This window comes from Macaca fascicularis, chromosome 10 (assembly GCF_037993035.2).
Source record: "Macaca fascicularis isolate 582-1 chromosome 10, T2T-MFA8v1.1".
NCBI lineage: Eukaryota > Metazoa > Chordata > Mammalia > Primates > Cercopithecidae > Macaca > Macaca fascicularis.
Window position 1 is genome coordinate 35,132,248 of NC_088384.1, and position 27,916 is coordinate 35,160,163.

At 51.2% G+C, this 27,916-nt stretch overlaps 1 protein-coding gene across 5 annotated transcripts; it reads right to left on the bottom strand.

Annotated features, from left to right (window-relative positions):
* IL17RA (interleukin 17 receptor A) lies at window positions 1-27,692 on the bottom strand. Of its 5 annotated transcripts, XM_005568062.5 has the most exons (13): window positions 27,463-27,692; window positions 15,135-15,159; window positions 14,275-14,421; window positions 13,331-13,443; window positions 11,746-11,872; window positions 10,158-10,205; window positions 9,900-10,063; window positions 8,646-8,729; window positions 6,992-7,076; window positions 6,220-6,231; window positions 5,870-5,971; window positions 4,047-4,088; window positions 1-3,506 (listed from the first exon to the last, which is right to left on the bottom strand). In XM_005568062.5, exons 1-13 carry the CDS (start codon window positions 27,598-27,600, stop codon window positions 1,996-1,998), a joined length of 2,598 nt encoding a protein of 865 aa, XP_005568119.3. In that variant the 5' UTR covers window positions 27,601-27,692; the 3' UTR covers window positions 1-1,995. The 5 variants fall into 5 exon arrangements, with proteins under 5 accessions (XP_005568119.3, XP_073860668.1, XP_073860670.1 ...); XM_074004567.1 differs by lacking the exon at window positions 15,135-15,159; XM_074004569.1 differs by lacking the exon at window positions 15,135-15,159 and having other exon boundaries at window positions 6,099-6,231.
* Window positions 27,693-27,916: the final 224 nt, after the last annotated feature.

Genomic DNA, 27,916 nt, shown 5'->3' on the forward strand with positions numbered 1-27,916 from the left:
CCAGATCAACAAATGTATGCACTTTTATTGATAATCTCTTTCAGGTACATGTATGCGTGCACACACACATGCTCACACACACACAACTGTCCTGTTTGCTCTCCTGTCCCATTTCCGAATCCTTTCCTCCTCACTGGAGCTTGGAAATATAGTGAAGGACTCAGGCGTAGGAATGAAGGGCACCCTATTCTAGTGTCAGAGGGCACCTCAGTGTGTTCCTCAGGACCCTGAAGCCAGAAGCCTCCAGCCTACCCCTAGGAGGTACTTCAGGAACAAATTCTTCCAACACTGGCTTCAGAGTCTCTTTTCAAATGCTGTTTTTGGACCTCAGACCTTGAAGTCACAGCAGCACCCCTTCCTCTTCCCACACAAGGTCTGCCCAGATCTTCAATGCCCACCACCCCTCATTTCCTTGCCCTTGCACCCTGGGGCTTCCTGAGCTCAGGGGAGCTCCAGCCCAGCTGCTCTGAAGAATCCTGCCTGCTAACAGCTCCCCACTGATAGTCGGAATGCGGGTACAGGGCTTCAGACTCACCTTCCTGCCAGACACTTTTATGTTTCACCTTGACATTTCTCTCTTCCTATACATGAACTCAGGTGACATCCAGCTGTGTTTAGCCCTCAGCCTCTCTCCATGCACAGGGACAGCTCATCAGTCAAAAGGTGCCCCAGGCCTCGGGACTGATGCCCACAAGGCTGTCCCCAGCCTGAGCTCTGGTGACACCCCCCCCAACCCCCACCTGTGATCTCTCTCACTGCCCCTCTCCTTCCCCTCCAGGCTCCACCAGCAGCTCCCTGACGCTCATACCACTCACCTCCCAGCACCTACCCACAGGCTGCTTCCTTGCCGGGACTGCGCTTTCCCCAACCATAATCCTTCAGCTCCGGCATCTCCTCCGGGATCCTCCCTGGCCTGGGTGCCTTTACTGTGCATGCTCATGGCCCTGGGCAGGCTTCCACTCAACCTACTTTATTTTTTTGAGACAGGGTCTCACTCTGCTGCCCAGGCTGGAGTGCAATGGTACCTTTATAGCTCACTGCAGCCTCCACCTCCTGGGCTCAAGTGATCATCTCGCATCAGCCTCCCGAGTAGCTGGGACTACAGGCATGTGCCACCATGACTGGCTAAAAAAAAATTTAGGTAGAGACAAGGTCTCACTATGTTGTCCAGGTTGATCTTGAACTCCTGAGCTCAAGCAATCCACATGCCTTGGCCTCCCAAATTGCTGGGATTACAAGCATGAGCCACTGCACCCGGCCCATTCAGCTTTTACACCTCATGTGACCATCCTTTTTTTTTTTTTTTGAGATGGAGTCTCGCTCTGTTGTCCAGGCTGCAGTGCAACGGCATGATCTCGGCTCCCTGCAACCTCTGCCTCCCAGGTTCAAGCAATTCTCCTGCCTCAGTCTCCCAAGTAGCTAGGACTACAGGCATGTGTGTCATCACACCCAGCTAATTTTTGTATTTGTAGTATAGATGGGGTTTCACCATGTTGGCCAGGCTGGTCTCAAACTCCTGACCTCAAGTGATCCACCTGCCTTGGCCTCCCAAAGTACTGGGATTACAGGCGTGAGCCACCGTGCCCAGCCCATCCTGTTCGTTAATGTGTCCTTGGCACTAGCGGTTAAGTTCCTTCGTGGCTGGGGCCATGCCACATGCAATTTATCTCGGTATCCCAAATGCCTGGCACATAGTAGGTGCACCATAAATGCTGAATGAATAAATGATGGCATCTCAAAGACACTCTACCATTAGCTCCTGGGAGCGGGCTGTGTGGATTCCCTGGGGAGAGAAGATAACCAGATGGCTGCAGGAAGAAAACTCAGGAGGGATGCCTGGGATTCAAATCCAGACATCCATATGTTAAAACCTACACTTCACACACGAACAAATACACAAGCAGACATGTACACACAGACGAATACTTGTGTATCCACGTGCACACACACTCCTCTCTCAAGTCTGGAATCTGGGCGGTCCCTGGGGAGCCGCCCTCATGCACTGGGCCTCTCTGACTCTGACTCCACCGTGTCCCAGCCCGAGTTCTTCTGCAGCTGGCGGAAAAGCAGCTGCCGCTGGAGGCTCCTCAGGCTCTCCAGGTCCTCAGGAGAGAGTGGCAGGGCCGGCTTCCCTGGGTCCTGCTCTTCTTCTTCCTCTTCCTCCATTTCCGTGAGTCCGTCGGGGGGCTGCGGGGAGCTCCTGGAGATGTAGCCCTGGTCAGACTGCACTGACCGCCGCTGCTCCTCCTCGTAGGGCGTGTGTGGGTCTTTGAGGACCATGGCGGGTCTACCGCAGCCCCCCTGGGCCTGGCAGCTCAGACTCTGCTGGAAGAGCGAGAGCATCAAGCCTTCGAGGTGCTCCCTCATGTCCTCTGGAAGGTGGTCAGGAGACGCCATGGGGGTGCTGCCAAGCGGTGAGTCCTCGGGGTCCACAGGGAGGAAGAGGACGCTATTTCGCCCAGCGCCCGGGCTGCCCAGCAGCGGGCAGGCCTCGCCCTCCCCCGCCAGTGCCAACCGCATAGCGGCACCGTCAGCCAGGGGCCCAGGCTCCACCGCGGCCACCAGGGCGCCCTCCTCTGCGGGGAGCACCAGGGTGTGGAGGGGCTGCGGCGCTGGCTGACCCCGGGGCTGCAGGTGAGGTTCCAGCTTTGCCACTGCTGCTCCTCCTTCCTCCCCGACCAGGAGGTCTATGGCCAGGCAGGCCTGGGAGCCAGGCTCGCGCACCAGGGGCGCCCGCTTCATGATGCCGGTTCCCGGAGGCAGCAGTGGCTCCTCAAACACCTCTTCGTCCAGGGACGGGGCATCCTGGTCATCGGCCGGGTAGAGGTTCTCACGCTCGAACCAGTCGGGGCAGCGGGCCTGCCAGTCCCGGAACCTGTCCAGGGCGGCGCGGAGCTGCCTGCCGCCCGGGCTCCGCAGGTAGTTGTCTCCCGACAGCTCCCCCACGCGGTGCATGCGGCCCGGCTGGAACATCTCCAGGTCCTGGATGCGGAAGTACACCTCCTCGAACCTGTCCATGAGCGGGTACCGCGGCGCCGCGCCGAACAGGTCAGGGACGTCGCCGTCACCGCTGACCTCGCTGAAGTAGCAGACTACGTAGGTGCCGAAGCAGGCTGGCCTCTTGAAGTCCGGGAGGATCATGTTCATGGCTGCGGTGAATAGGTCCCCCACGGGCTTCCCGTGGTCACAGCGCAGCCGCACAGGCGCTCCCCGGCCCAGGAGCGCCTGCCACTTGGCGCGCGTGCCGCGGGAGCACAGGACGATGATCTTCGAGTTGCTCTCCACCATCTCCTGCTTCTGGCGGCCCACCCAGGTCATGACTCCCGCCTCCGAGATGGCCTTCTCTTCCAGCAGGTCCAGGGCCACTTCCGTGCCGCAGGCGGTGAGCAGGAACTGGGCGAATTTCAGGACCACGTCCACGTAGAGGGGGTGGTCGGCTGAGTAGATGATCCAGACCTTCCTGGGCTTCAGCGGTGGGGGGGTCAGGTCAGCCACAGGCAGGCCATCTAAGGAAACAAGACCACACGTGCTGACCCTCACCCCAGGGCCCAGGGCAGCTCTGTGCCTGTCAGCCCAGGAGGGGCCTGGACCAGGACACAGAGCTTGGCCACCTCCCTAGGCTGAGAAACCCAACTGAGGCCTGTTGGAAAAACCCAGATGTTACTAATCCACCTTTGGCTGCCTGAAAAAAATCAGTCTGCTGCCTTGTGGGAAAAAGAATCTCTCACGTTCCTTTCTGGTCTTTAGCCTATACTTAAGAAAAGAAAAAGAGGCACCAAGCTCTGCCGGTCTGCTCCAGAGAGGATCTCTTTTCACAAAATACGATGCACTTACCTTTCTTTCCTTGTCTGAGTGATTCAAAACAATGGCACCCAGCCCTTGTTATTGGGGGCCCTTGTGAATGGGGTACTGGAAGGGGGTTCCTAAGGTGGGGTCTCCTGAAGGGACTCAGGAGTTAGACCACAGGAGGCAACCCACACACTTATCCCAGGAGAACCCTCCACTGCTTCAAAAATAAGCAAACAGTCAAACCAGGAAATACTGACCGGTGTATTTGGTGTCATTACTGCATTTTTCATTTCCAGGCCCTGGAAAGGAAAAGAAATACACTGGAGTGGTTCTTTGGGAAGAGAACTAGAAACCAGCTCACAGGGTGTCCGCCCCATCCCTGACAAAGGGTGAAGAGTAAGGGGGCAGCCCTGAGACTGAGCAGGGAGGCCGTGCTAGGTGATCGCACAGGCATGAATCCCGGGTCTGCCACTACGAGCACCATGACCCGGAGCAGTTACTAGTGCCTCCGAAATGCAGCTTCTTCCTCTGTGAAACGGGTCTATATTTGCTCTCGTTTAATGGCTATTAAATGAGTGTGAGTATGTGAAGTGCCTGGAATGTTGTACATAATCAACTGGGGCCACAGTTATTATTTTGTAGCACTGATCCAGCTGGGACCCCCAGTGCTGGGGGACGGGAGGTCCACCCTGGTTCCTCATTACGGTCCTGGTCTGCTGCGTCTCCCTGAAATTTGGCCACCCGGAACTGACTCCACCTGAGGGAAACCTCTTCCCCAAAGGTGTCTGTGCAGAAGGCATGCATCTTACCACACTTCCTTCCAGAAGCAGCCCCACCAGGCTGCTTGCAGCATTTCCTCCTGGTATTTTTGAGGTGAGGAAGGGGAACCCACATACTTAAGCAACTGTTCCCCTGGGAGATGTGATGAAAAAACTGCTCTGCAGGAGTTAACTCCTTAGTGACAGCTGGGATGACTGCGATCCACAGATGACTCAGCAAATGACTTAGAACCTTAATCTCAATCCTAACCCTTTCAGCTCTTCCCCAGAACTGTCAAGACAGCCAAATAACCAGCAAGGCTCCTCCTTGCCTTCACCCCATGGTGGTGCGGGGCACTTCAGGAAACAGAAGTGCAACAGCAGAAAGGAAACCCAAAGCACCGCCGCCGCCCCGCCCCAAACCTTTCGAGAGCTGCACAGCCTATGGAGCATTGGCCGAGGTGCTACTGAATGTTACTGGAACCTCCCATAGGTCCTCCCATGCCTGGCTGGTTATCTTTCCACCACACAATAATGATGATTAACACCTAATCCTCACGAGCCTAGGAGAGGGTGGAAACAGCTTCCCAGACGAGGGAAGGAGCAGCCCCTATAGGGTCATGGTGGGGCAGAGAAGGGCTGAGGCCCCAACCGGGAGGCCTGCGTTCTCCCGGCTTAGGACTTGGCCAGCAGAGGGCTGCGGGTGGGAGAAGGAACTGGTATGTACTAATCCCCACCAGCAAGCGCCTTCCTCAGCTACTCATTTAACCTTCGTCACAGCCCTGAGAGGAAGGCATTATAAGTATATTTTACAGAAAAGAAAAGTGAATCCATGGTGTGTTAAGTAACGGGCCTGTGACTACAAGGCTAATGAGGTGGGGCTGGGGTCCACCCCTATGGCTCAGGGCAGCCGGAGCCTTCTCTATCACCCGATGCTGACCCTCACTATTCTCCCTGACCCCAGATGTCCACGTCTGGTGGCTGCAGGATGGGGTTGTTCAGGCTGCTCCGCCTGCCTGGTTGGTCATTCCTGACACAGGGAAACTTCACTCTGGCTCTTTCCAACCTGTTGATTTTAATAATATTACATTTAATAACAACAAATATAATTGTGGCTAACAGATACTGTGCAAATAGCACATGCCAGGTTCTGTGCTAAGAATTCCTGTGTCTTATTTCACTCAGTCCTTACAACAGCTTTATGACATGGTTCTCAAGCAAGAACCTGAGGCTCAGAGAATAAAGCGATTTGCCCTGGTAGTGAGTGGTGGTGATGGTATTTGAGGTGCTGACTCCAGGACGGCCGGAGCCCCAGCCCTTACCGGCTAGCCTCCAGGTCATGCAGACGATCAGCAGGATGGCGGAGCCCACCAGCAGGACGGAGATGCCCGTGATGAACCAGTACAACCACAGGGGCATGTAGTCTGCAGTGAGCAGAACAGCGTGAGTGACGTGACGGGCCCTGCCCTGCCCGCCCTAAGGCCCCCAGCCCCTCTCCCCAGCCCCAGGCTCTGTCCTCTTTGGCCCTACCACGACAAACCATGGTCTCACCCCCGCCTCTGGGCTGGCCTCAGTTCAGCCTTGTTTGCCTGGCTGAGGCAGGGACTTCTTAAGTGGCCCCTGGGGAATGTCCCGAGGGCTGCAGTGCTGTCGGAGAGAGATCCAAGCTTACCTGGAATTGGTTCTGCAATGAGAACAGAGAGAAAAGGAATTCTTAACGTTTCCCAGGCATCACAAAAAACACAACTGACGTCCCTTGAGGGCTTTAATGATGTTGGCCCAGCACCAGGCGCTTTAGATCCAGGTTAAACTTAATGAAACCATCTACAAGAGACACTTGAGTTGTTGGTCTAAGGAGACACCTTGCCTCCTCCTTGGGAGGCTGGGTTCTCCTTCCAGCCTGGCTCCATGTACGCGCCCTCTGGTGAGCATGTGGCCGCAGCCTCCTGCGCATTAGGGCATGTGACTTTTGAAAACAGTGTCCCTGGTGTGTGATCTTGGACAAGTTATTCAACATCTCTGTGCCTCAATTTCCTCATCCATGAACCTGGGGTTTGGGGTGGGGGATCCTCCACTTCATGGTATCATGACTCACAATGAGTGAGAATAAAAAAAGGACAGCATGCTGGAGCACCGCGCTCAGTGCATGGCGCAGAACTAGGGCTCTAGGGTAAAAACCACCCCATTTTCCAGTCCAGAAAGTTGCGGATCAGAAAGATTAAGTATTTTGCCTAAGGCTACATAGCTAATGAAAGCCAGCCAGCCAGAAGTCTAGCCCCAGGGAGTGACACTCTAAAGCCCCACTCCACACTTCAGGCCTGAAGGACTCCAAGTTACTCTCCTCCCTAACCACTCCCCAGAACCAGGTGAGGACGCAGCGCAGGCTGGGGACCCTCAACCACTTGCACTGCCAGTATGGCCTGGGACAGCTGCATGTCCCCTACCTGGAGTGTCTGGCATTTCTGGGCAGGAAACAGTCACGGAGTGTCTGAGGCAGTCATTGAGGCAGCTGCTGAAGAAGGGCTGGATCTGCAGGCAGAGAGGGCAGGAAAAGGGCTCCAGAATTGTAGTACGCCCATGCCTACCAGCCAGCAGAGGCAAGGTGAGAGGAGGGAATCCTGGCTGGCTACTCCGTGATCTCCAGGTGGCCATCATCTCCCTCCAGCAAGGGCGAGTCAGAGGGAGGGAGAACCGGACAGGAGAAAGGCAGGGGCAGTGTCTTACCAGGCAAGGAATCCTGACTGGTAGCAGTGACTTGGTGCCAGAGAGAACACAAGCTTTCCCCTGTCCACCAGCAAGAATGCCGGCTGTGCACGCTCCCCACTCCCGTCCACACCACACTCTCCACCTGTGCACGCTCCCCACTCCTGTCGACACTCTCCACCTGTGCATGCTCCCCACTCCCATCCACACCACACTCTCCACCTGTGCACGCTCTCCACTCCCATCCACACCACACTCTCCACCTGTGCACGCTCCCCACTCCCATTCACACCACACTCTCCACCTGTGCACGCTCCCCACTCCCGTCCACACCACACTCTCCACCTGTGCACGCTCCCCACTCCCATCCACACCACACTCTCCACCTGTGCACGCTCCCCACTCCTGTCGACACTCTCCACCTGTGCACGCTCTCCACTCCCATCCACACCACACTCTCCACCTGTGCACGCTCCCCACTCCCATCCACACCACACTCTCCACCTGTGCACGCTCCCCACTCCCATCCACACCACACTCTCCACCTGTGCACGCTCCCCACTCCCATCCACACCACACTCTCCACCTGTGCACGCTCCCCACTCCCATTCACACCACACTCTCCACCTGTGCACGCTCCCCACTCCCGTCCACACCACACTCTCCACCTGGGCACGCTCCCCACTCCCGTCCACACCACACTCTCCACCTGTGCACGCTCCCCACTCCCGTCCACACCACACTCTCCACCTGTGCACGCTCCCCACTCCCGTCCACACCACACTCTCCACCTGTGCACGCTCCCCACTCCCATCCACACCACACTCTCCACCTGTGCACGCTCCCCACTCCTGTCGACACTCTCCACCTGTGCACGCTCTCCACTCCCATCCACACCACACTCTCCACCTGTGCACGCTCCCCACTCCCATCCACACCACACTCTCCACCTGTGCACGCTCCCCACTCCCATCCACACCACACTCTCCACCTGTGCACGCTCCCCACTCCCATCCACACCACACTCTCCACCTGTGCACGCTCCCCACTCCCATCCACACCACACTCTCCACCTGTGCACGCTCCCCACTCCCGTCCACACCACACTCTCCACCTGTGCACGCTCCCCACTCCTGTCGACACTCTCCACCTGTGCATGCTCCCCACTCCCATCCACACCACACTCTCCACCTGTGCACGCTCCCCACTCCCATCCACACCACGCTCTCCACCTGTGCACGCTCCCCACTCCCATCCACACCACACTCTCCACCTGTGCACGCTCCCCACTCCCATCACACCACGCTCTCCACCTGTGCACACTCCTCACTCCTGTTCACTCTACACTCACCACCTGTTGTGCTCCCTGCACCTGTCCACACCACACTCACCCACCTGCACTCGGTGGCGGCAGCACCCTTTCAGGTTGTGTAGAGTGAATGTGACATTGGATCGCTGGTGGAAGTCCTCTGGTCTGGGCTGCGGAGAGAGGCAAGGATGGGTAAGGCTAGTTGGGTAAGAACACGCTGTGCCACTGCCACGGGGAAGCTGTCCAGGGCACCCCTTAGGTAGTGCAGGGGAGAAATACTTTTCAGGTTTCTGTTCCAGAAAACACTCCATTTTTGCATGGAAGCTGGTTTGTTGTAAATTCGTAAGTACACTTAGTAACTGGTAAGTCTCTCTCTGCTTTGGCTGCTGGGAATGGGGGCAACAAATCTGTGTTCATGGACATCAGTTGTACAGAACCACATAGCACACATTTCCTGCACTGAGCTGGCTTCATCGCATTGCCTTGTCTTTCTTTTTTTTAGAGATGGAGTATTGCTCTGTCGCCCAGGCTGGAGTACAGTGGTGCAATCTCAGCTCACGACAACCTCTGCCTCCCAGGTTCAAGTGATTCTTCTACCTCAGTCTCCCAAGTAGCTGGGACTACAGGCGTGTGCCAGCACCCCTGGCTAATTTTTGAACTTTTAGTAGAGATGGGGTTTCATCATATTGGTCAGGCTGGTCTTGAACTCCTGACCTCAAGTGATCCACCTGCCTTGGCCTCCCAAAGTGCTGGGATTATAGGCATGAACCACTGTGCCTGGCCTATTTTATGTCATTAATTTACTTTATTTATTTTTTCATTTTCATTTTATTTTTTTAGAGACAGGGTCTCGCTCTGTCCCCCAGACTGGGTGCAGTGGTGCCATCATGGCTTACTGCAGTCTCGAACTCCAACTTCAAGCCATTCTCCTGCCTTGGCCTCCCAAAGTACTGGGATTACAGGTGGGAGCCACCGCGCCTGGACTTATTTCCTTATCTTTAGTTCCCCTTTGTCTCTATTTCCACATTTCTTTTTTTTTTAAATCCTGAAATCCTTTTTGTAATAAACAAAACAAAACAAAAAGAGGACAAGGGAGCATGTGGGGGAGGGAAGAACAAAAAGGACTGAGTCATGGGCAGGACAGAGTCAACTGCCTTTCTATCAACCATAAGATCACCGGGGAAGAAAAAGGGCAAGGCGCCATGATCACTACGGACTAAGCACAGCCCTGAGTCCTGAGCGTCTGGCAACACGGTTCTGTCAGACCAGCAGAGAAGAGACTCGGGGCTTGGAGGGGTGGTCCCGAGCTATGCTAGAGGGGTTGAAAATAGCAGAGTTACCGCAGGTACGTGGTGCATGTGCTCAAAGCAGCTGTGGTTCTCCATGTGCGGAAAACTGGTCAGCAGGATCTGGTAATGGGTAGATTCATTCCACAGGGTGAAGCCCACACGCAGCTGCTGGGCCTCCAGGGTCTCCACAGTGATGTTGGGGTCCCACAGGCTGCCTGCCAAGGTCACACGCAGGCTGGGAGTAAGGAGGGGCACACACATGTGCATGTGTGTGCATCCAAGTAAAGCTCTCCCGGGCCAGCCCGTTACCTGAGCTCATGCATGGCGTGGTTACCTTCATTCTGGTGTGCTCGCAGTCTGTCGGCCCAGAAAAAAGGAAACTCATTAAGCCTCTGCCTTAGGAAATCTGTTCTTTCAGGCTCCTGACACCAGGAACAACACTTAATAAGTACACTTTTGTATCTTTTCCCCACTGGGAGCCTGTCCACAGGTGGCCCCTTCAGAGTGAGATCCAGGGCTGGACCCACCTTGGTGTGAGTGCTAGCCTGCTTGTCTGATCCTCCTCTCTCAGGGAACCCTCCCGATTCAAGGGCATTCCTCCTGAGCTTGCTGTGGGTGACCAAGCAATCTTGGTCCCCTCCAGTTCCTTCTCTGCCCACCCACAGCTTCTTGTCCCCAATGCACCTGTCTTTGCACAGGCTGAGAAGACATGTGACAGGTGCGAATCACCATGGAGGGACAGGGAATGAGTCAGTCAACTTTAGGAACAGAAGTGAGAACTCAGGAGATTCACTTCTTCAACAAATACTTATTGAGCACCAACCATACACCAGGCCCTGTTCTTGGCACTGGAGGTACAGTGGTAAACAAGACAAAGCCCTGCTCCCTGGAGACTGCAACCCAGTAGAAGAGACCAATAGAAGCCAATGCACAGCATGCAGTACCAGTCAGGGAGTGATGAGCCACGTGCGGTGACATAAAGCAGGGTAAGCAGAGAGTGTGTGTGCACGCGTGTGTGCAGGGTGTTCCCAGGATGAAGAAGGTCAACACCGTCCTTAACAAGCATTTCCTGACCACCTACTATATGCAAGGCAATTCATGAGGTTCTGGAGATCGTACAAATGGGCAGAAGACCCAGGCTTTGTTCTCAAGTGGCTTCCTGACATAGCTGGCTATGGACAGTGAGAATTGTAGGGAGACTGAGGCAGGAGAATTGCTTGAGCCTAGGAGTTCGAGGCTGCAGTGAGCTAGGATAGCAAAATTGCACTATAGCCTGGGTGACAAAGCGAGACCCTATCTCTATTAAAAACAAAAGGAGAGAAATGGAGGTAATAGCTGAGCTTCTGGGGAGGACAGAGAAGCAGAAGGCACACATACATCAAAGGATGCCTGAGAACAAAAGCCTGGCAGTAATCACAGGCAGGGTGGATAGGCACGGGGAGGAGAGCGCCATGCATGGGACGAGTGTTGGATGACGCAGGCGGAATGTGAGGTGGAAGGAGAAGAGCAGGTCACAGAGGCTGGGACCAGGCTGGAGGTAGAGGCTGCAACTTCTCCACGAGTGGCTTGTGGCTTGCGGCTTGCCTTTATGGTATTTTCTGGGCAGGATGGGTGCTTCTCTAGATAGAGGGAGGTACTCTGGTTCCCATAAAACTCCTAGGATCTTGGGTCAACATGCACTGTTGTGCCAACAGAGAATGGGCTCTGCCTCAGGGAACGGAGGCTGCAACACACACCAAAGAACTCCCAGTCCTGGCCTCTGTCTGTTCTGTGGGTTCCAGGTGCTGGCAATGCCAGCCACTGTCTTGCTGAGCGGGGGGGCTGGCGTCTGTGCCACCCGGTGCCTCATTCTCGCAGAGGCCACTGGGGAGGGAACGTCTTGGGAGGATGCTCTTACCAGGCACGAGGAAATTCTTGGACTGGTGGTTTGGGTCCCCGTCAGGGATGGGCTTGGGCAGGTTGTGAACGGTCACCTCATATTCCTGGTCAGGGTCAACCACAAAGTGGCTGAAGGTAAAACGCCACTGAAGAGAAGGGAGGAAGGAAAGGTGGATGGATTACACACACCCCTGTCACCCATCTATGCCCAAAGACCCCCGTTCCCACCCACTCCCAAACATTCAGCCAAAAATAAGAATAAGCAAAAACCACAAGAAAATCCGAGGTCAGGGAACTCAGTATCTTTGGCTTTTGTTTCCTCTGGTCCTTTCTGCCTATTTTTTTTTTTTTTTTTTTAAACCTGGATCTGGCCTCATCAGTAGATAGTGAATAAGGCAAGAGAATTTGGGGAAAGTCGAAGTTGTCCTGCCCCTCCCACCTGCCCTCTCAAATTCTAGAACAATAGGTATGACAGGGCTGAGCCAGAGGACTTGGTGCTATGGAGATCTGGCACACACAAGGCAGGCAAAAACTATTTGTCAAATGATTCTTCCTCCTTAAATGGGAAAGTCAGGGATCTCTTGAGACCATTCTGGTGTAAAAAGGTGCAGAGGACAAGCTAGAGACCCCCACTCACCCTGGGCCAGCAGGCACCTTAGTTGCAACGATATTTGAATTTGTGCTAAGTTATTTTCTGGGTGGTAGAGATTATAGATATTGACTCCGTCCCCCATTCTAGTTACCCTGGTGGAGGGGCCAGGGGTCCTTTGCTTCTAAGTGGATGGAGAAACCTGGTTCTCACCATCCACATAGCGGTCAAGTTTGGGGGTCCTAGTTTAACATCGGAGAGGGGTTCTGTCTTTACTGCTTGAGTCTGTGGGAGATCTAACTTATTTTCAAGGGGCCATTTGCAGATTTAAACCAGTAGTCTTCAAACTAAGGCTTGTATCATAATTACTTGAGGGTTAAGCACCTGTTGCTGGACCCCACCCTACGAGTTTCTGGCCTGGGAAGTCTGGGGTGGGGCCGCACATCTCTACCAAGTTCCCAGGTGAGGCTGAGGCTGCTGACCTAGGGACCACACTTTGAGATCCACTGCTTTAAACAAACAAACAAGAATCAACATTTCACCATTTAGCTGTGAGCAGCAAAATGAGACTAAACTGTTGCAGTGCTCATTTGCCCACCTATGGCAGTTCTTCGGGCAGTTTTTCCTTCCTGAAGGTAGGCCCCAGCTTAATCCAATTTACACATAAAAGATGTTACACAAAGTTACACAAAGATGGCAGGAGGTAGGGCTGTGGAAGTTGTCTTCCAATTCAACTTCCTTTCAGAATGAATGGCTAGGTAAAGTGGGAAGAAAAAGTCGGGGTGAGTATGTGAGGGAAGCTTTCAGAAATATGCTCTGTCCCTCACTATTGCTCACGGGGGCCACATCACTTCTCTTTTGACTCTGCCCATCTCAGGCTGCCATTTTGAATTTCACAGACTCTCTCAGCACCTCTCAGTCTTCCCCACTCTAAATCAGGGTCTGAATTTGGGGACAACAAGTCTGTACTGGTGGAATCAGTGGAACACAATCCACTCAGGAGCTGTATTCTTACCCGCTTGTGGTGATGCCTCAGTTTGGACAGAAACTCAAACTTGACGCACAAACGTTCATTGGTGTTCAGCTGCAGGACAGATAACTCTGCACCCTCGAGGTACAGGATGCTGGCTGAAGGACAGAGGGGGAAGAGGAGACAAACAGATACAGATCAGCCAAGACAAGTGCTGGGTGTGTCACTTCCCTATCTGTTGTGGTTGTTCACTCCTAAAAGAAAATCTGCCCTTACCCAACTCTCCACATCCTGTTCCTCTCAGTTCGCTCTCCGGCCCCAGCCCACTGTCTTGCAGACAGTTATTTCCCAGCTAGGCAAGGAAAAATGACACTTTACACGGGGCTAGAAGTAAAGGCTTTACAAATTTGTGGTGAGGGCTTTGACAATCTGGCATGGGAGTCAAACACAGCCATCCCCACCATCCTCACGAGGTTGTGGCAGTCAGCAGGAGCACTGAGGGCGGGGACTTCCAAAAACAACTTCCCCCACGCCCCGTTCGCAAATCTGGGGCTAGTGCTCGTAAGCCCCAGTCGTCCCAATTCTATAACCTAAACTCTCTATTCCTGAATAGGCTCGGGGGATGTTTTAGAAGTGCTGGCCCCTAAATTCAGGGAACAGGCTGACAAATGTGTTGCCATTTTCCACTTCATTTTTGGTACCGTAGTCACAAAATCAACTGCTTGCTTTTTTTTTTTCCTCAGGGTGCTAAAAATGTTAGGCTGAAGGAAGCCCTTTCATGAAGAATGGTGTGATGAGAAGGTATCACTGTGGGTTAATATCTAAAATGCTGAACAAGTATGAACTGCATGAAATAATGGATCCTTATAGCACTAAATTTGAACCCTCATGTCTAAACACAGAACTGAGAGCCCAATCCTGAGCCTGACTGGGAGAGCCACTTGGACGTGGGGAGAATCCCCCAAGGCCCTGCTGGCAGGCCCACTCACCGTCTGTCTGCAGTGTCCATTCGATGTGAGCCACGGGGAACAGGTCGCCTTGCTGGGTGTGGGCAAAGCGCAGCTGGATCTGCAGGTCCTTTGGGGAGGAGGGGGTCAGGTTTCGAGGGTGAATCCAGCTGTCATCTAAGCAGGTACCTGGCAGCCAGGGAAAAGCAGCACTCAGAGACTTACAGCCAAGACCCTGAGATGGCCCAGGAGCAGGTACAGAGAGCTAGACAGCAAACAGCTCAGGGGCCTGCGACCTTCCAGCCTGTGGCCCTCGGCCGTGTCCTCAGCTTTACTGCCCTGCTCCCTCTTTTCTAACGTTCACTGGGGTCACTGCAAACCTCTCAAGTCTAAAGGGAATTTTAGGAGAGAAGACAAAGTACATGAGTTGATTCTGAGATGAAGCTGTGATTGGGAATAAGGGCACAGGAGGGATGCAGTTGTAGTAAGAGTTGCTTTATTTTTATATGTCAGGGGTCTCTAATTGGCTTAGACACTTGAATATGTGCCTCCTCTTTGAATTAAAATACAACAAAATCAACACCACAGATGTCTCTCACTTTACAGTGACAAGCTGTGGCGAATCAAATCATATTATAGATACAGTAGGACAGCACCCCAGAGAATACTTTCACAACCCCAATGACAGTTCTGTTTCTCCTTTCCTGACTTTTGCATAATGAATGTTCTCGACAGGAAGCGCAGGTGCACGCATCCACAGTTCTCCGGGAACCCTCCTGCGGATGGCTGGAGCTCACAGCCTGAACCTGGAGTGGCATGGCAGGGCTTCTGTCAGAAGTTGGCACCAGGCTCTCACTTGATTAACAAGGCAACAAGAAGAAGATCAGAAAGAGATGACTTACTGTTCTTGACTGTGCAGTTTAGCCCCTGTGGAAAAAAGAGGGTGGTTATTACAGTTGGGAAAGGGCTTGAATTCACCCGCCAGGGCCAGATGCTCTCCGCTGGCTCATTCTCAGGAATGCCGTTTACACAGCTCGCCCTTCTCACTTTTTGGGGAATAGGATGAGAAGTGAGTCCGGCGGACGGCAAAGGGAACGGTGTTTTATGAGGAACTGCTATGAGCTGGGGCCCTGACAGCTTTAAAAGACACTGAGAGGGTTCTCTTGGAGGGCCCTGGGAAAAGGGACCCTTGGTCTCCCGAGGTTTCCAACCTTCCTGGATAACACCGCTGCAAGAGGTGCGAAAGGGGTGAGGGGCAATATTTACAGTTTCTGTGACAGATCTGTTGGGGAACATTCACTAAGTCCCTACAAGTCTCTAGGGAAAGTGTGCCAGGCCCTGTTCCAGGTGGTTATGATGAGGGATTATCCTCAGCCCATTCTGCAGATGAGGAAGCTGAGGCACCCATATTACATTATATTGCCTCCCTCCTGGGCAGGATGTGTTAACTTTCCAACCCTGAGGAGATCCTGATGGCCAAATTTAGAAGCCCTAGTAGGGAAATGTAACCATTAGGCTTATGTGTTGCCGGCTGACCTACTTTGGAAAACACACATACACACAGATACACACCTGGAACCTGGGGTTGAGTCCCCTCCCCAAGCTTTAATTTATCCAACTATAAAACCAGAATAATCATAGTACCAATTCTACAGCACTGATGAGCATTAAGTGATAGAAAGAGAAATGCAGAACTTTGGGGTGAGGGTGGGTTGGTGCTGACGGTGTGCCTGTAGAGAGCCGCTCACTTTTCCCTTCTAGTATGTCTGCATTATAAAACTTTTCAAACAGTGGGAATGTAGTCATGGACTACACAACCGAATGAATCTCAGTGCTGCGGCACTGCTAGACAGGCAGATCCCTAGAAGCACTGGGAGAATCACTATGCCCAGAACCACCTCACTGCCTGTGAAATGAGGCAAACTGTGCCCTGTGTCTGGTTCCTAAGGGGTGCTCTGTAACTCATGACCCCCTTCTCTGGAGCCTGGCATAGAGCAAGAGCTTAATAAATGGAAGCTACTATTATGATGAGCAGAGGCCCCCACTCCTTCAGACTTGGTGGTGCAGCAAGGGGAGGCCCGAGAAGGAGCTCAGGCTCAGGTGTCTCCAGTTCTCTAACCAGCAAAATAGACCAAACGCATCCCGCAGTGGAAAGTCAGATGCTGAGGCAGACCAGAAACACAATCTCAAGGTCAACAAAGTGACTGGTGTGAGTAGGGTGCTGGCGCTGATACTCTCCTCTCTCTTGAGAGGGAGCAGAGAGGTAGGGCTACGCACAGGAGAAGACCCCATGCCACCAGGGTTCACTTACAGAGTGGTCACACACAGGATGACATCTGCATGCACCCAGGATTGACTCTGAGCGAGCTACTTCACCTGGATCCTCCCTCTCTGGGAGCCCAGTTCATAAGCGCTCCTGGCCCTGTTCAGCTCCTGAATTCTCCCCTACAGGTCCCGGGCAAGTACCACCACCCCACTAGGGGGCTCCGCACATGTTCCCAACAAAATCCATCTGGTTGCCTAGGCTCACACTAATAAATGTCACTCTTTCCTAAATGGCGAGAAGATTAACTCCCCTGAGTCCTCTCATTTCTCCTCTCCCTTAAAATTCCTATGATGTGGAGGATAAAAAAGTGGTTCTTTCACCTTGAGATGGGGAGCTCTTCTAGAGAAGGCAAACAGATAGATCGTTTGGAGTAACTTCCTACTAGCCACTGGGAGCTACTCAAAAACACTGCAGGATGTGCCCATGATGAAAAGCTCTTGTCTTCATGAAGACCAAGAGGAAGGTGGAAGGGTCTGACAACACAGTTGGTTGATTCCCGGTGGTGCAGGCAGGTGTCCTCCTCTCATTCCTGAGCTGCAGTGAAATAGTGGGTATGCCCTATGGAATACTGTTTTTGGTCTTGGTTTCTGATACTTGTGGTTGCATATAAGTCTTTTACTTCGGTTACTATTAGGTTTATAGTTTTCATTCAAAACAGCTCTGAACCTTATCATATACCTCTCCAGCACTGATTACTAGGTTTGGCGCATTGTTCTTTTGATATTCTGCTAGATTACATTTGCAAATATTTTATTTAGCATTGCATGGATTTATGTTCATACATGAGACGGGTCCATACTTTTTCTTTTTGTATAAGATTTGTCAAGTTTTAGAATTAAGCTTATACTAGCTTTTAAAAAACTGGATAGCTTCCCCTCTTTTTCTGTGGTACTGAATGCTCATCAATAGAGAATGGCTGAATTAAGGTGAGATCTAGTTTAAATCTAAATGTCTATCAAACTGGAAATGGTTGAATAGATTGCTATCTACAATGGAATATTATGCAGATATTAAAGAGAATGAGAATTAGTTGCATAGACATCTGTTGGCCTGCAGATGGCTGGAATGTGTTGATGAGTGAGGAAAATAAGTTGCAAATAACTTTTTATAGTATGATCCCAATTTCTATGGAAACAAGTCATGAAAAAGATCTCCCGGAATATATATATGAGTATAACTTAACTGAATAAGAATAGAAACATGTGAACAGGTATGTATCAGGTGTTAACACAGTTTGCTGGGGGCAAAGGGGACAGAAGCAGAGGAGATGGCATGAGGGAAGATAAGGGGAAAAAAGATTTAATCAAAACTGAAAAATATACATATAAGTGAAACATAGAACAAAAATTCTGTTAGAGGTAATAGGCATTGACCATACACACATATTTTCTCCCTCTCTCCAAACAATATAACAATTATAGGAAAGAATTTTTTTTTTTGTAAATTCTCAAAGACCAAAGAGCCAAACTCAGTGGACAAGAGATGTGAACAAAATTTTAAAAGTCCTTTCCAACTTGGCCCCAGCAACATAGCTCCTGTAAAGAAGGGTGCTGGCCGGGCGCAGTGGCTCATGTCTGTAATCCCAGCACTTCTGGGAGGCTGAGGTAGGTGGATCACCTGACATCAGGAGTTCGAGACCAGCCTGGCCAAGAGATGGTGAAATCCTGTCTCTACTAAAAATACAAAAATTAGCTGGGTATGGTGGCGTGTGCGTGTAGTCCCAGCTATCTGCGAGGCTGAGGTGGAACAATTGCTTGAACCTGGGAGGCAGAGGCTTCAGTGAGCCAAGGCTGTGCCACTGTACTCTATCCTGGGCGACAAAGCGAGAATCTGTCTAAATAAATAAACAAACAAACAAAGGGCTATCCTGTCACCTGCCACCAATGAGGTGGTGACACCAGAATATGAATGGTTTCACAAGCACACACATGGAGTGGACGTCAAGCAGTGTGCCCCTTTGTCACTCAAAGAGACCCAGAACTTTGCCTTGAAGGAGATGGGGACTCCAGATATGCTAACACCAGGCTCAACAAAGCTGTCTGGGCCAAAGGAATAAGGAACGTTCTATCTGTATCCATGTGCAGTTGTTCAGAAAGCATGAGGGTGAAGATTCACCAAACAAGCTGTATACTTTGGTTACCTGTGTACCTATTACCACTTTCAGAAATTGACAGTCAGTCACTGTGGATGAGAACGATGTTGTTGTCAAATAAAATTATAAAACCTCAAAAATGAACAAATGAATGAATGAATAAATAACTGTTCAAGTGGCAGCAGAGTAGGCAGCTGGCTCGTGCCGAGTGGAGGAACTTCTGTCTGAACGCTGCAAAAGGGAGTTACTGATAAGGAGGCCAGGGGCCCCTCAGAACCTTATAACCCTCAGGGCTGAGGGGCGGGGAGAATTAAGTGAAGGTCTACGCATGGAGTGTTGGGAACCTTATCTTCTCTTTCCCTGCTCTGATCTCAAAATGCTGGCAACCAGGCCCAAAGAAAAGACTTCCAGATTTCAGCATTTGGAGGTCACCCAATAGGCCAGGTTCACCATTAGCCTGATCTCCTACACAGTAAAGTCCAAGGTTCAATAAACCTTAACTACACAGAGCATTTAATCAGCTCTTAGGACTTCATTCTTAAAATACTCTCAGACATCCAAGGAATACCAGATATTTGAGATAGGTTTTCTGTATGAAAAATAGATCAAAACAACTAAAAAATACTCCTGGAAGAAAAAAAAAAACACAAAAAACCCCAAAAAACCAATGCTGTTAACATGATTAAAACAGACAAGTAAAATTCTTCTAGCCCCGAAGAGATACAACACTGCATCTGTGAAACAAGGGCAGGACACCGTGGAGAAATGAGTAGGCAGAGAATGAAAACTGAACCCTGAAACTCAATAGAAGAAGTTCTACTGAATAAAAATTCAATAGAAGGGTTAGTCTATGAAATTGAGGACATTTCTCTGAAAGTACAAATAGAATAGGAAAAAAAAACATGATTTTTTTTTTTTTTTTGGAGACAGAGTATTGCTTTGTCGCCAGGCTGGAGTGCAGTGGTGTGATCTCAGCTCACTGCAACCTCCGCCTCCCGGGTTCAAGCTATTCTCCTGCCTCAGCCTCCTGATTAGCTGGGATTACAGGCATGTGCCGCCACGCCCGGCTAATTTTTGTATTTTTAGTAGAGATGGGGTTTCACCATGTTGGCCAGGATGGTCTTGATCTCCTGATCTCGTGATCCACCCACCTCGCACACCCAAAGTCCTGGGATTACAGGCGTGAGCCACTGCGCCCGGCGGAAAAAAATATAAGATTATTAGAGATTCAATTTAGGAAACAAAATATGATTGACTAGGTTTCTAGAAGGAGATTAACGAAAAAAGAGAAGGAAGAAATTACTTTTTAAAAAAGGAAAGAAAGAAAGAAAGAAAACATTCTGGAAGTGAAGGACACATATTCCCTGAGAGTGTGGAAAAACTCAAACTGTATTTTTCCTTTGCCCTCACATCACCACAACAATCAACAGAAGTCACAGAAGACTTCTGTGACTACATATTGGGGGTGGTTTTCTTCCCACCACCAAGCGAGCAATCAATTCTGCAGCAGACACCAGCTGGGTATCCTCCAATTTAATTCTGACACTATTTGGAGACAGCATCAGATCCCACAGGTTGAGTGCTCAGTCCCCAAGACTGCCCACCCCCTAGACGCAAGCGGTTAAGTCTGGGCCTCCAGAACTTCTAAGACCAACTGGGTTCAATTTGAGGTTCTCATGCTCCTCTCTTTCAGTTCAATTAATTTGCTAAAGCTGCTCAGAGAACTCAGGGAAACACATTTACCAGTTTATTTTAAGGATATCACAAATAATACAGAAGAAAAAAAATGCATAGGATGAGGTATAGGGGAAGGAGTGCAAAGCTTCCACGCCCTCCTCAGGTGTACCACCCTCCAGGAGCCTCCACATGTTCCACTACCTAGAAGCTCTCTGAACCCCGTTCTTTTGAGTTTTTAATGGAGGCTTCCTGTGAGCATGATTGATTAAAACACTGGCCATTGCAACTTCAGGGGACCTTCAGTCCCCTCTCCCCTTCCCAGATGTGAAGGGTAAAGGGGCAGGGCTAAACGTCCCAGCCCTCTAATCCTACCTTGGTCCTTCCTGTGACCAGCACCCATCCTGAAGCTGCCTAGAGGCTGCCAGCCACCAGTGAGTCATTAGTATATAAAAGATACAATTTTGGAGATTCTAAGGATTTTAGGAGTACTATGCCAGAAAAAGGGGTTGAAGACCAAATACAAATTTCACAGTATCACACTGCCAAATTAAAAAGGTAACTAAATGGCCTGTACAAAAACAACAAAAAGACCCAGACCAAGGCCCCAAATCTTGAAACTGTTGTAATATCAGGAATAAAAAGAAGACCCTAAAGGTTTCCAGAGTGCCATAAAAAAGATAAGAAACATAGCAACATTGACTTTCTTAGCATCTGTACTGTTTGCTAGAAGGCAATAAAGCAATGCTTTCAAAATTCTGAGGGAAAATTATCTTTAACACAGAATTTTCATACCCAGCCAAATTATCAGAAAAAGGTATGAGGGTAGAATAAAGATATTTTGACATGAAAAGACTTAACATATATGTTCCTGATATATATGTCTAATCCATCCCTCATACATATTCTTAGGAAATTACAGGATGCTATTCTCCAGCAAAATGAAGGAGTAACCCCTGAGGAAGAAGACACAGGATCCAGGACATGGGAGATTTGACCATGACAGGATGTCTGCTCTGGTCTAGACCTGTTGTGCCACAGGTCTAGAGAGCACAGACCTTGTTGGGGCTGGAGAACAGAGTGCTCTAGGAGGAAGTTCTCCAGGGACAGGTGGGGATGGAACTGATGGAATATCTGATGATTTGGAGGGGGAAATGATATGACAAGTCTGATAGAACAAAATTAAGACTAGTTACAGGAAAATTACGCAAGTGAAGAATTAAAGCAATTATTATCTCTGGGGCAGGAGGGGAGGGGAATTGTACCAGAAAAAAAATATAATCAAAGTACACTTACTTGCCTCAGCAAAGATTACTTGTTATAATAATACAAATGCTGACTATTAATTTAACTAAAATCATGATTTAACTATAATAAAAGAGAGGGAGAAGTGGTGGCAGAAAGATAATGTAATTTTCATCTATTAGAAGTCAATAGATAATACCTAAATTTAACAAATCATGAATTAACAGTATAAGCATGTTTAGAAATATGGAGGTATATGTCAGAAGAATTAACTAAAGGAATCATATTTGGGGAGCAGGTTTAGGGGTGGCGCAGGGATCTGCTGTTTTTTGTTTTAAGCATCTTAGTACCATTTTTAAAGGAGGATCACCATACATAATTTGACAAAAATTAATGAAAAGATAGAAGTTTATTTATGATGTAATGCCAAACAAATGAAAGGATTGAAAAGTAAGATAAATGAATAAAAACATTAATTTGTTTAGTGGAAGAAACAGTAGACTTTTTTTCCTTATAATTTAATTTCACAGCTCACGCCTGTAATCCTAGCACTTTGGGAGGCTGAGGCAGGTGGACTGCCTGAGCTCAGGAGTTCGAGACCGGCCTGGCCAACAAGGTGAAACCCTGTCTCTACCAAAATACAAAAACTTAGCCACGCATGGCTACGTGCACCTGTAGTTCCAGCTACTCGGGAGGCTGAGACAGGAGAGTTGCTAGAACCTGGGAGGCGGAGACTGCAGTGAGCCGAGACTGCACCACTGTACCCCAGCCTGGGTGACAAAGCAAGACGCTGTCTCTAAGAAAAAAAAATTAAATATAGAATTACATAACATTTTAAATAAAGCAAAAAAAAAAAAAGTGTTTGGGATCTTCTTTGGATATTACTAAGACATATCTCCTCTTGTCCAACAAATTCCTCTCTAATAGTCATCCCTAATGTCAAACCACTCATTCTTTTTTTTTTTTTTTTTGAGACAGGGTCTCACTCTGTCGTGCAGTGGCATGCTCAGGGCTCAGTGCAGTGTTGACCTCTAGGGCTCAAGAGATCCTCCCACTTCAGTCTCCTTAGTAGCTTGGACTAGAGGCATGAGCCACACTTGGCTAATTTTTGTGTTTTTTGTAGACACAGGGTTTTGCCATGTTGCCCAGACTGGTCTTGAACTTCTGGGCTTAAGTGATTCCCCTGCCTCAGCCTCCCAAAATGCTAGGATTACAGGTGTGGGGCCACTGCCATTCTTTAAAAATAGCAGAATCAGAACATTATGTATGAGCTACCTGCTTGTGAATGGCACTACATGAGGCCTCTTGCAGAAATCAGAGGGGGGATGTCATGAAAATGAAGGTGACAGCAGCTGATGTTTACTGAGCTCCTCTTTTGTGCCAGGCATCATGCTAAACACTTTGTACATATATCTCATTTGATCTTGACAACAATCCTGTGAGCTAAGCACCCTTATCCCAATTGTACTGATGAAAAAACTAAGACCCAGGGAGGTTGGGTAAGTGGCCCAAGGTCCCACAGAGGTGGCACTCGCATGACAAAGTTTTGCTCCAGAATACATGATCTTAATTACTGCTGTCTTCTCTCTCTAAATAACAAAAAGGGCCAGGTGCGGTTGCTCACACCTGTAATCCCAACATTTTGGGAGGCCGAGGTGGGCAGATGAGGAGTTCGAGGCCACTCTGGTCAACATAGTGAAACCGTCTCTACTAAAAAAAATTTAAAAATTGGCCAAGTGCATTGGCTCACGCTTGTAATCCCAGCACTTTGGGAGGCCAAGGCGGGTGGCTCATTTGAGGTCAGGAATTTGAGACCAGCCTGGCCAACACTGTGAAACCCCAACTCTACTAAAAGTACAAAAATTAACTGGGCGTGGTGGCACACACCTGTAATCCCAGCTACTTGGGAGGCTGAGGCAGGAGAATCGCTTGAGCCTGGGAAGTGGAGGTTGCAGTGAGCTGAGATCATGCCATGGCACTCCAATCTGGGTGACAGAGTGAGAGCTTTTCTCAAAAAAATATATAAAATAAAATAATTGGCTGGGTGCAGTGGCTCACACCTGTAATCCCAACACTTTGGGAGGCCGAAGTGGGCGGATCACTTCAGGTCAGGAATTCCAGATCAGCCTGGCCAACATGGTGAAACCCCATCTCTACTAAAAATAACAAAAATTAGCTGGGCATCATGGTGCACGCCCGTAGTCCCAGCTACTTGGGAGGCTGAGGCAGAAGAATTGCTCAAACCTGGGAGGTGGATGTTGCAGTGAGCCGAGATGGTGCCACTGCACTCTAGCCTAGGTGACAGTGACTTTCCGTTTCAAAAAACAAAAATTAGCTGGGTGTGGTGGCAGGCGCCTGTAATCCCAGTGACTCGGGAGGCTGAGGCACAAGAATTGCTTGAACTCGGGAGGTGGAGGTTGCAGTGAACTGAGATTGCACCACTGCACTCCAGTCTGGGTGACAGAGCGAAACTCTGTTTCAAAATATAAATAAATAAATAAATAAATAAATAAATAAATAAATAAATAAAGGGACACCTCCAATAGGCCACTATGCTCTACCCACAAGGTGAAGGTTTTTTGTTTTTTTTTTTTGAGACGGCGTCTTGCTCTGTGCCCCAGGTTGGAGTGCGGTGGCACGATCTCGGCTCACTGCAAGCTCCGCCCCCCGGGTTCACGCCATTCTCCTGCCTCAGCCTCCTGAGTAGCTGGGACTACAGGCGCCCGCCACCACGCCCGGCTAGTTTTTTGTATTTTTTTAGTAGAGACGGGGTTTCACGGTGTTAGCCAGGATGGTCTCGATCTCCTGACCTTGTGATCCGCCCGCCCCGGCCTCCCAAAGTGCTGGGATTACAGGCTTGAACCACCGCGCCCGGCCAAGGTGAAGGTTAAGAGGAAGAAATGAAAGATTGTATTCAATTCTGTGCCTCAGTGAACACTACTGAGTGCCTGATAGAGAAAGTGGGCTTTGAACTTACAAGCACAGCCTGCTCTCAATCTCACCTTAGCACTCATTAGCTGTGCGACCTTGGGCCAATAACCCAGCCTCTCAAAAGCAGGTTCATCCTGCCAACCTTGTAAGCCGTCATGAGCATGGGATGAAGGGATACTTGTGAACCACCGGCACAGTGCCTGGCATAAAGAACACAACTTTGTAGACTCTGGAAGACTGGCGTGATGAAAGTGGCTTCTGGCAAGCAGAAGGTAAAAGTGTTAAACTGAGCAGCTATTCTACAACCACAAGTCAAAACCGCAAACGCTCAGGAAAAAAGACTCTGTAATGAAATACACATCCTGTCTATGAAATCATGTGTTAACATTCGCCCTGACCAACTCTTAAGTTGCTGCTGTCTTTCCTATGGGCATGCCTCCAGGCCGGCGGTCATGGGAAACCTGCATGACGCCTAGGCAGGGAGAAGGGCTAACCAAAAGGAAATGCCCAGGGAAATGCAATTATTGATGGTTTCTCATGTATTGATTTCTGTGGGGAAATCAGTCATCTGGGTTTTGAGGTGCTAACCCCAAGCAGCTGGAACCAGCGCTATGGTTGGTCTCAGCTTGCCACTACTTTCCAAGCAGAGCTGACCATTCTGTCCTTCATTCATGCATTCTTTTGTTCAGTCAATACATACATATCAAGCCCCCGCATCCTGTGCTCCAGCACTGAGCTAGGAACAGGACAGGTGTGCAGAAGCCTCCTCCCTGTCTGAGGATAGTCATGGAGAGTTAAATCGAACTGGCTTTGGACAGACACTTACATTCTGGAAAGTGGCATGGACTTCCTTTGAGAAGGCTCACCCAGTCCTGCCTTTGTGGAAATGAGGGAATCCAGGGCGAGGCAGCCTCAAAGCCCAAGACTGCAGAGACAGTAAGTGCGACGCTGTCTGCAAATCCAGGTCCTCTGGCCACCTCTGTGGCCTTCCCTCCCTCATTGCATCCACTAAAACACCAGTGAGGGAGAGAAATTTGAAGGGTGTGTTTTCTTTCTTTTTAAAAGAACTAGTCAGTGGAGCCCAGAGCTGTCTCTCTCTGGAGATGAGCTGTCTGTGAGACAGGTATATACAGAACAGTGAGAGGAAGGAAGAGAACGAGAGACTGCAGATAAATATGAACAGCAAGCGTCTCTCTCCAGCCCTCCCTGGAGCCAGGCTGTGCTTCTGCTCCTGACTTGCAGTTGCTTCACTGTGCAGTGAAGGTCAGAGCTCAGCTCCCACGCCACACACAGGGGAGTCCCATCCCCACTTCTCGCATCTTTTCTCACTGTCCTATTACACAGACCCTCCATTCCGGCCACACACCGTATCCTGTCCCACCTAAGGACCTTGGCTCAGGCCCTTTCCACCACCTGGAATGCTCCTGCTACCCCCACAGGGATGCCCAAATGCCTTTTCCATGACGGACACCCCAACTGGAAGGAATTTTTCTTTTTCCTGGAATTCCGTACACATACCAGTTGTGCAAGTAGCTTTGCTAGACAGTTCCCTAACTTCAAGCCTCGTTCCTCCCCGAGATGGGTTAGGTCCCTGGATATTAGGGTCTCCAGAGTATTTATTTATAGTTCCAGCTCCCAGTATGGCGCCCTGTACTCTGCGGGCACCTGAAGAATGGCTGTCAACCCAGGCGCACCAACCCTCCGTATCAGAACGCTTCATACACAGCCTGCAGGAGGGACCAGCAGGGCAGAGGGACCTGCTTCGCCCAGTAGTGGAAGTCACAGGACATTTCTCAACATCATTCACACTAAAAACATCTTTTTTTTTTTTTTCCTGTGAAATAGTCACTCACCCTCCACCCTCTTTTGGTAAATCCTCCACAAAATTAGATAAGGAGAAATATCCCTTTGTTTTACATCCTCTGACTCAGATACTGAGCATTATTCCTTGGGGTCAGCGGTGGCAGTGGAGGGGAGGAAAGATCCCCTTGGGGATGCGGGGAAGAGGAGAGTATATTGTGGAGGGGCACAGCGTTTTGCTGTTTTTTCTTTTTTTTCCCTTTAGATGGTCCTGGCTCACAGAAAGGCCACTACCTGGCAGGCGGGTGGGTCACTTCCTGGGGGCGCAGCGGGGCTACGACTTGACAGCTATAAACGTTTGATTCTCCCACTGCGCGCTCACCGGGTTCCCAGACCCAGGTGGTGGTAGTAGGGGGTGGGAGAGGCGGGAAGAGCGCCGTCTTAAGAACCATCTGCTCCTCCTCCGGGCTTCGCGCCTCTGGGGAGGTGGCCCTCAGCCGCCCTCGGCAGAGCTCTCCCCGAAACCTGGTGCCGCGTCTCAGCGCTCCGGCCCCCGCAGGCCATAGCTCTACGACAGCAGGGTCCCTCTGCGGGGCGCGGGCGAGGGCTTCCACCTTCCGCACGCACGACGTGGGCTCGCCCGGCTCCGTCGGCGGCATGAAGGGCACGGCTTGAGGGAAGCTCCCGAGAGCGCCATGGGCCTCCCGAGGGCCGATCGTGCCCCGCCGGGGGACGTGGGGACGCACGGCTTGGAGCTGGGTCCCGACCCGTCCTGGCTCCTCCCCGGGCCCCTTCCCCACAGTCCCTTTCTACCAGCCCTGCCCGCCTCTCCGGCCTGGCCCCGCGCCGCGGCCTCCTTCCCCGAACTCCGCGGCCGGGGCGAAAGTGTCACTCCCGTCTCCAGCCACGATGGCGGGCCAGGTTGTGCCACACGCGCCGCGCGATGTGCCACCCCCCTCTACCCCCATTCCACACCGAGGGTCCTCCCCAGGCGCCGCGATATCTGTACCCAAGTTTCTTAGCCCCTCCGAGCCCGCGGCGCGGACTTCCTGCCTCCCTAGCCCGGACGCATAGTCCCGGCCGTGCGGCCGTCCAGCCCTCCGCGATCTTGCCCGGCGCCCGCACCATCCTGGCGGCGGCCGCTCCCCCAGTCGAGTCTCACCGGCTGGGAGCAGACCAGCGCCGGGTGGTCCAGCAGTCGCAGGGAGGCGCCACCCGGGGCCAGCACGCCCAGGAGCAGCAGGAGCAGTCCCAGCGGGGGCCCCGGGACAGCGCGCGGCGGGCTGCGTGCGGCCCCCATGGCCCCGGTGGCGTCGCGGAGGGCTCGGCCCCGGATGGGGACGCAGCGAGCCAACGTTCGGGGGCTTTCCTTTCCGTGGTGGAGTTCAAGTCGGCTCCACTCAGCTCGCTTCCGGCTTCCAGGCCGGGCCCAGGGGCGGGCCGGGCCAAGGGGAGGAGTTTAGGCTGGGACGGGGAGGGGTTTAGGGTGAGACTGGGCCCTCCCCACGTTCCTCCCTGCGCCTCTCTTCTCGGGCCTCTGCTCCGTCCTCCCGGCGTCCGTCCCCCTCCTCCGCCCGCCGCCCCAGGTGCGCTCCTCCCGCTGCTCCTGGGCCTGG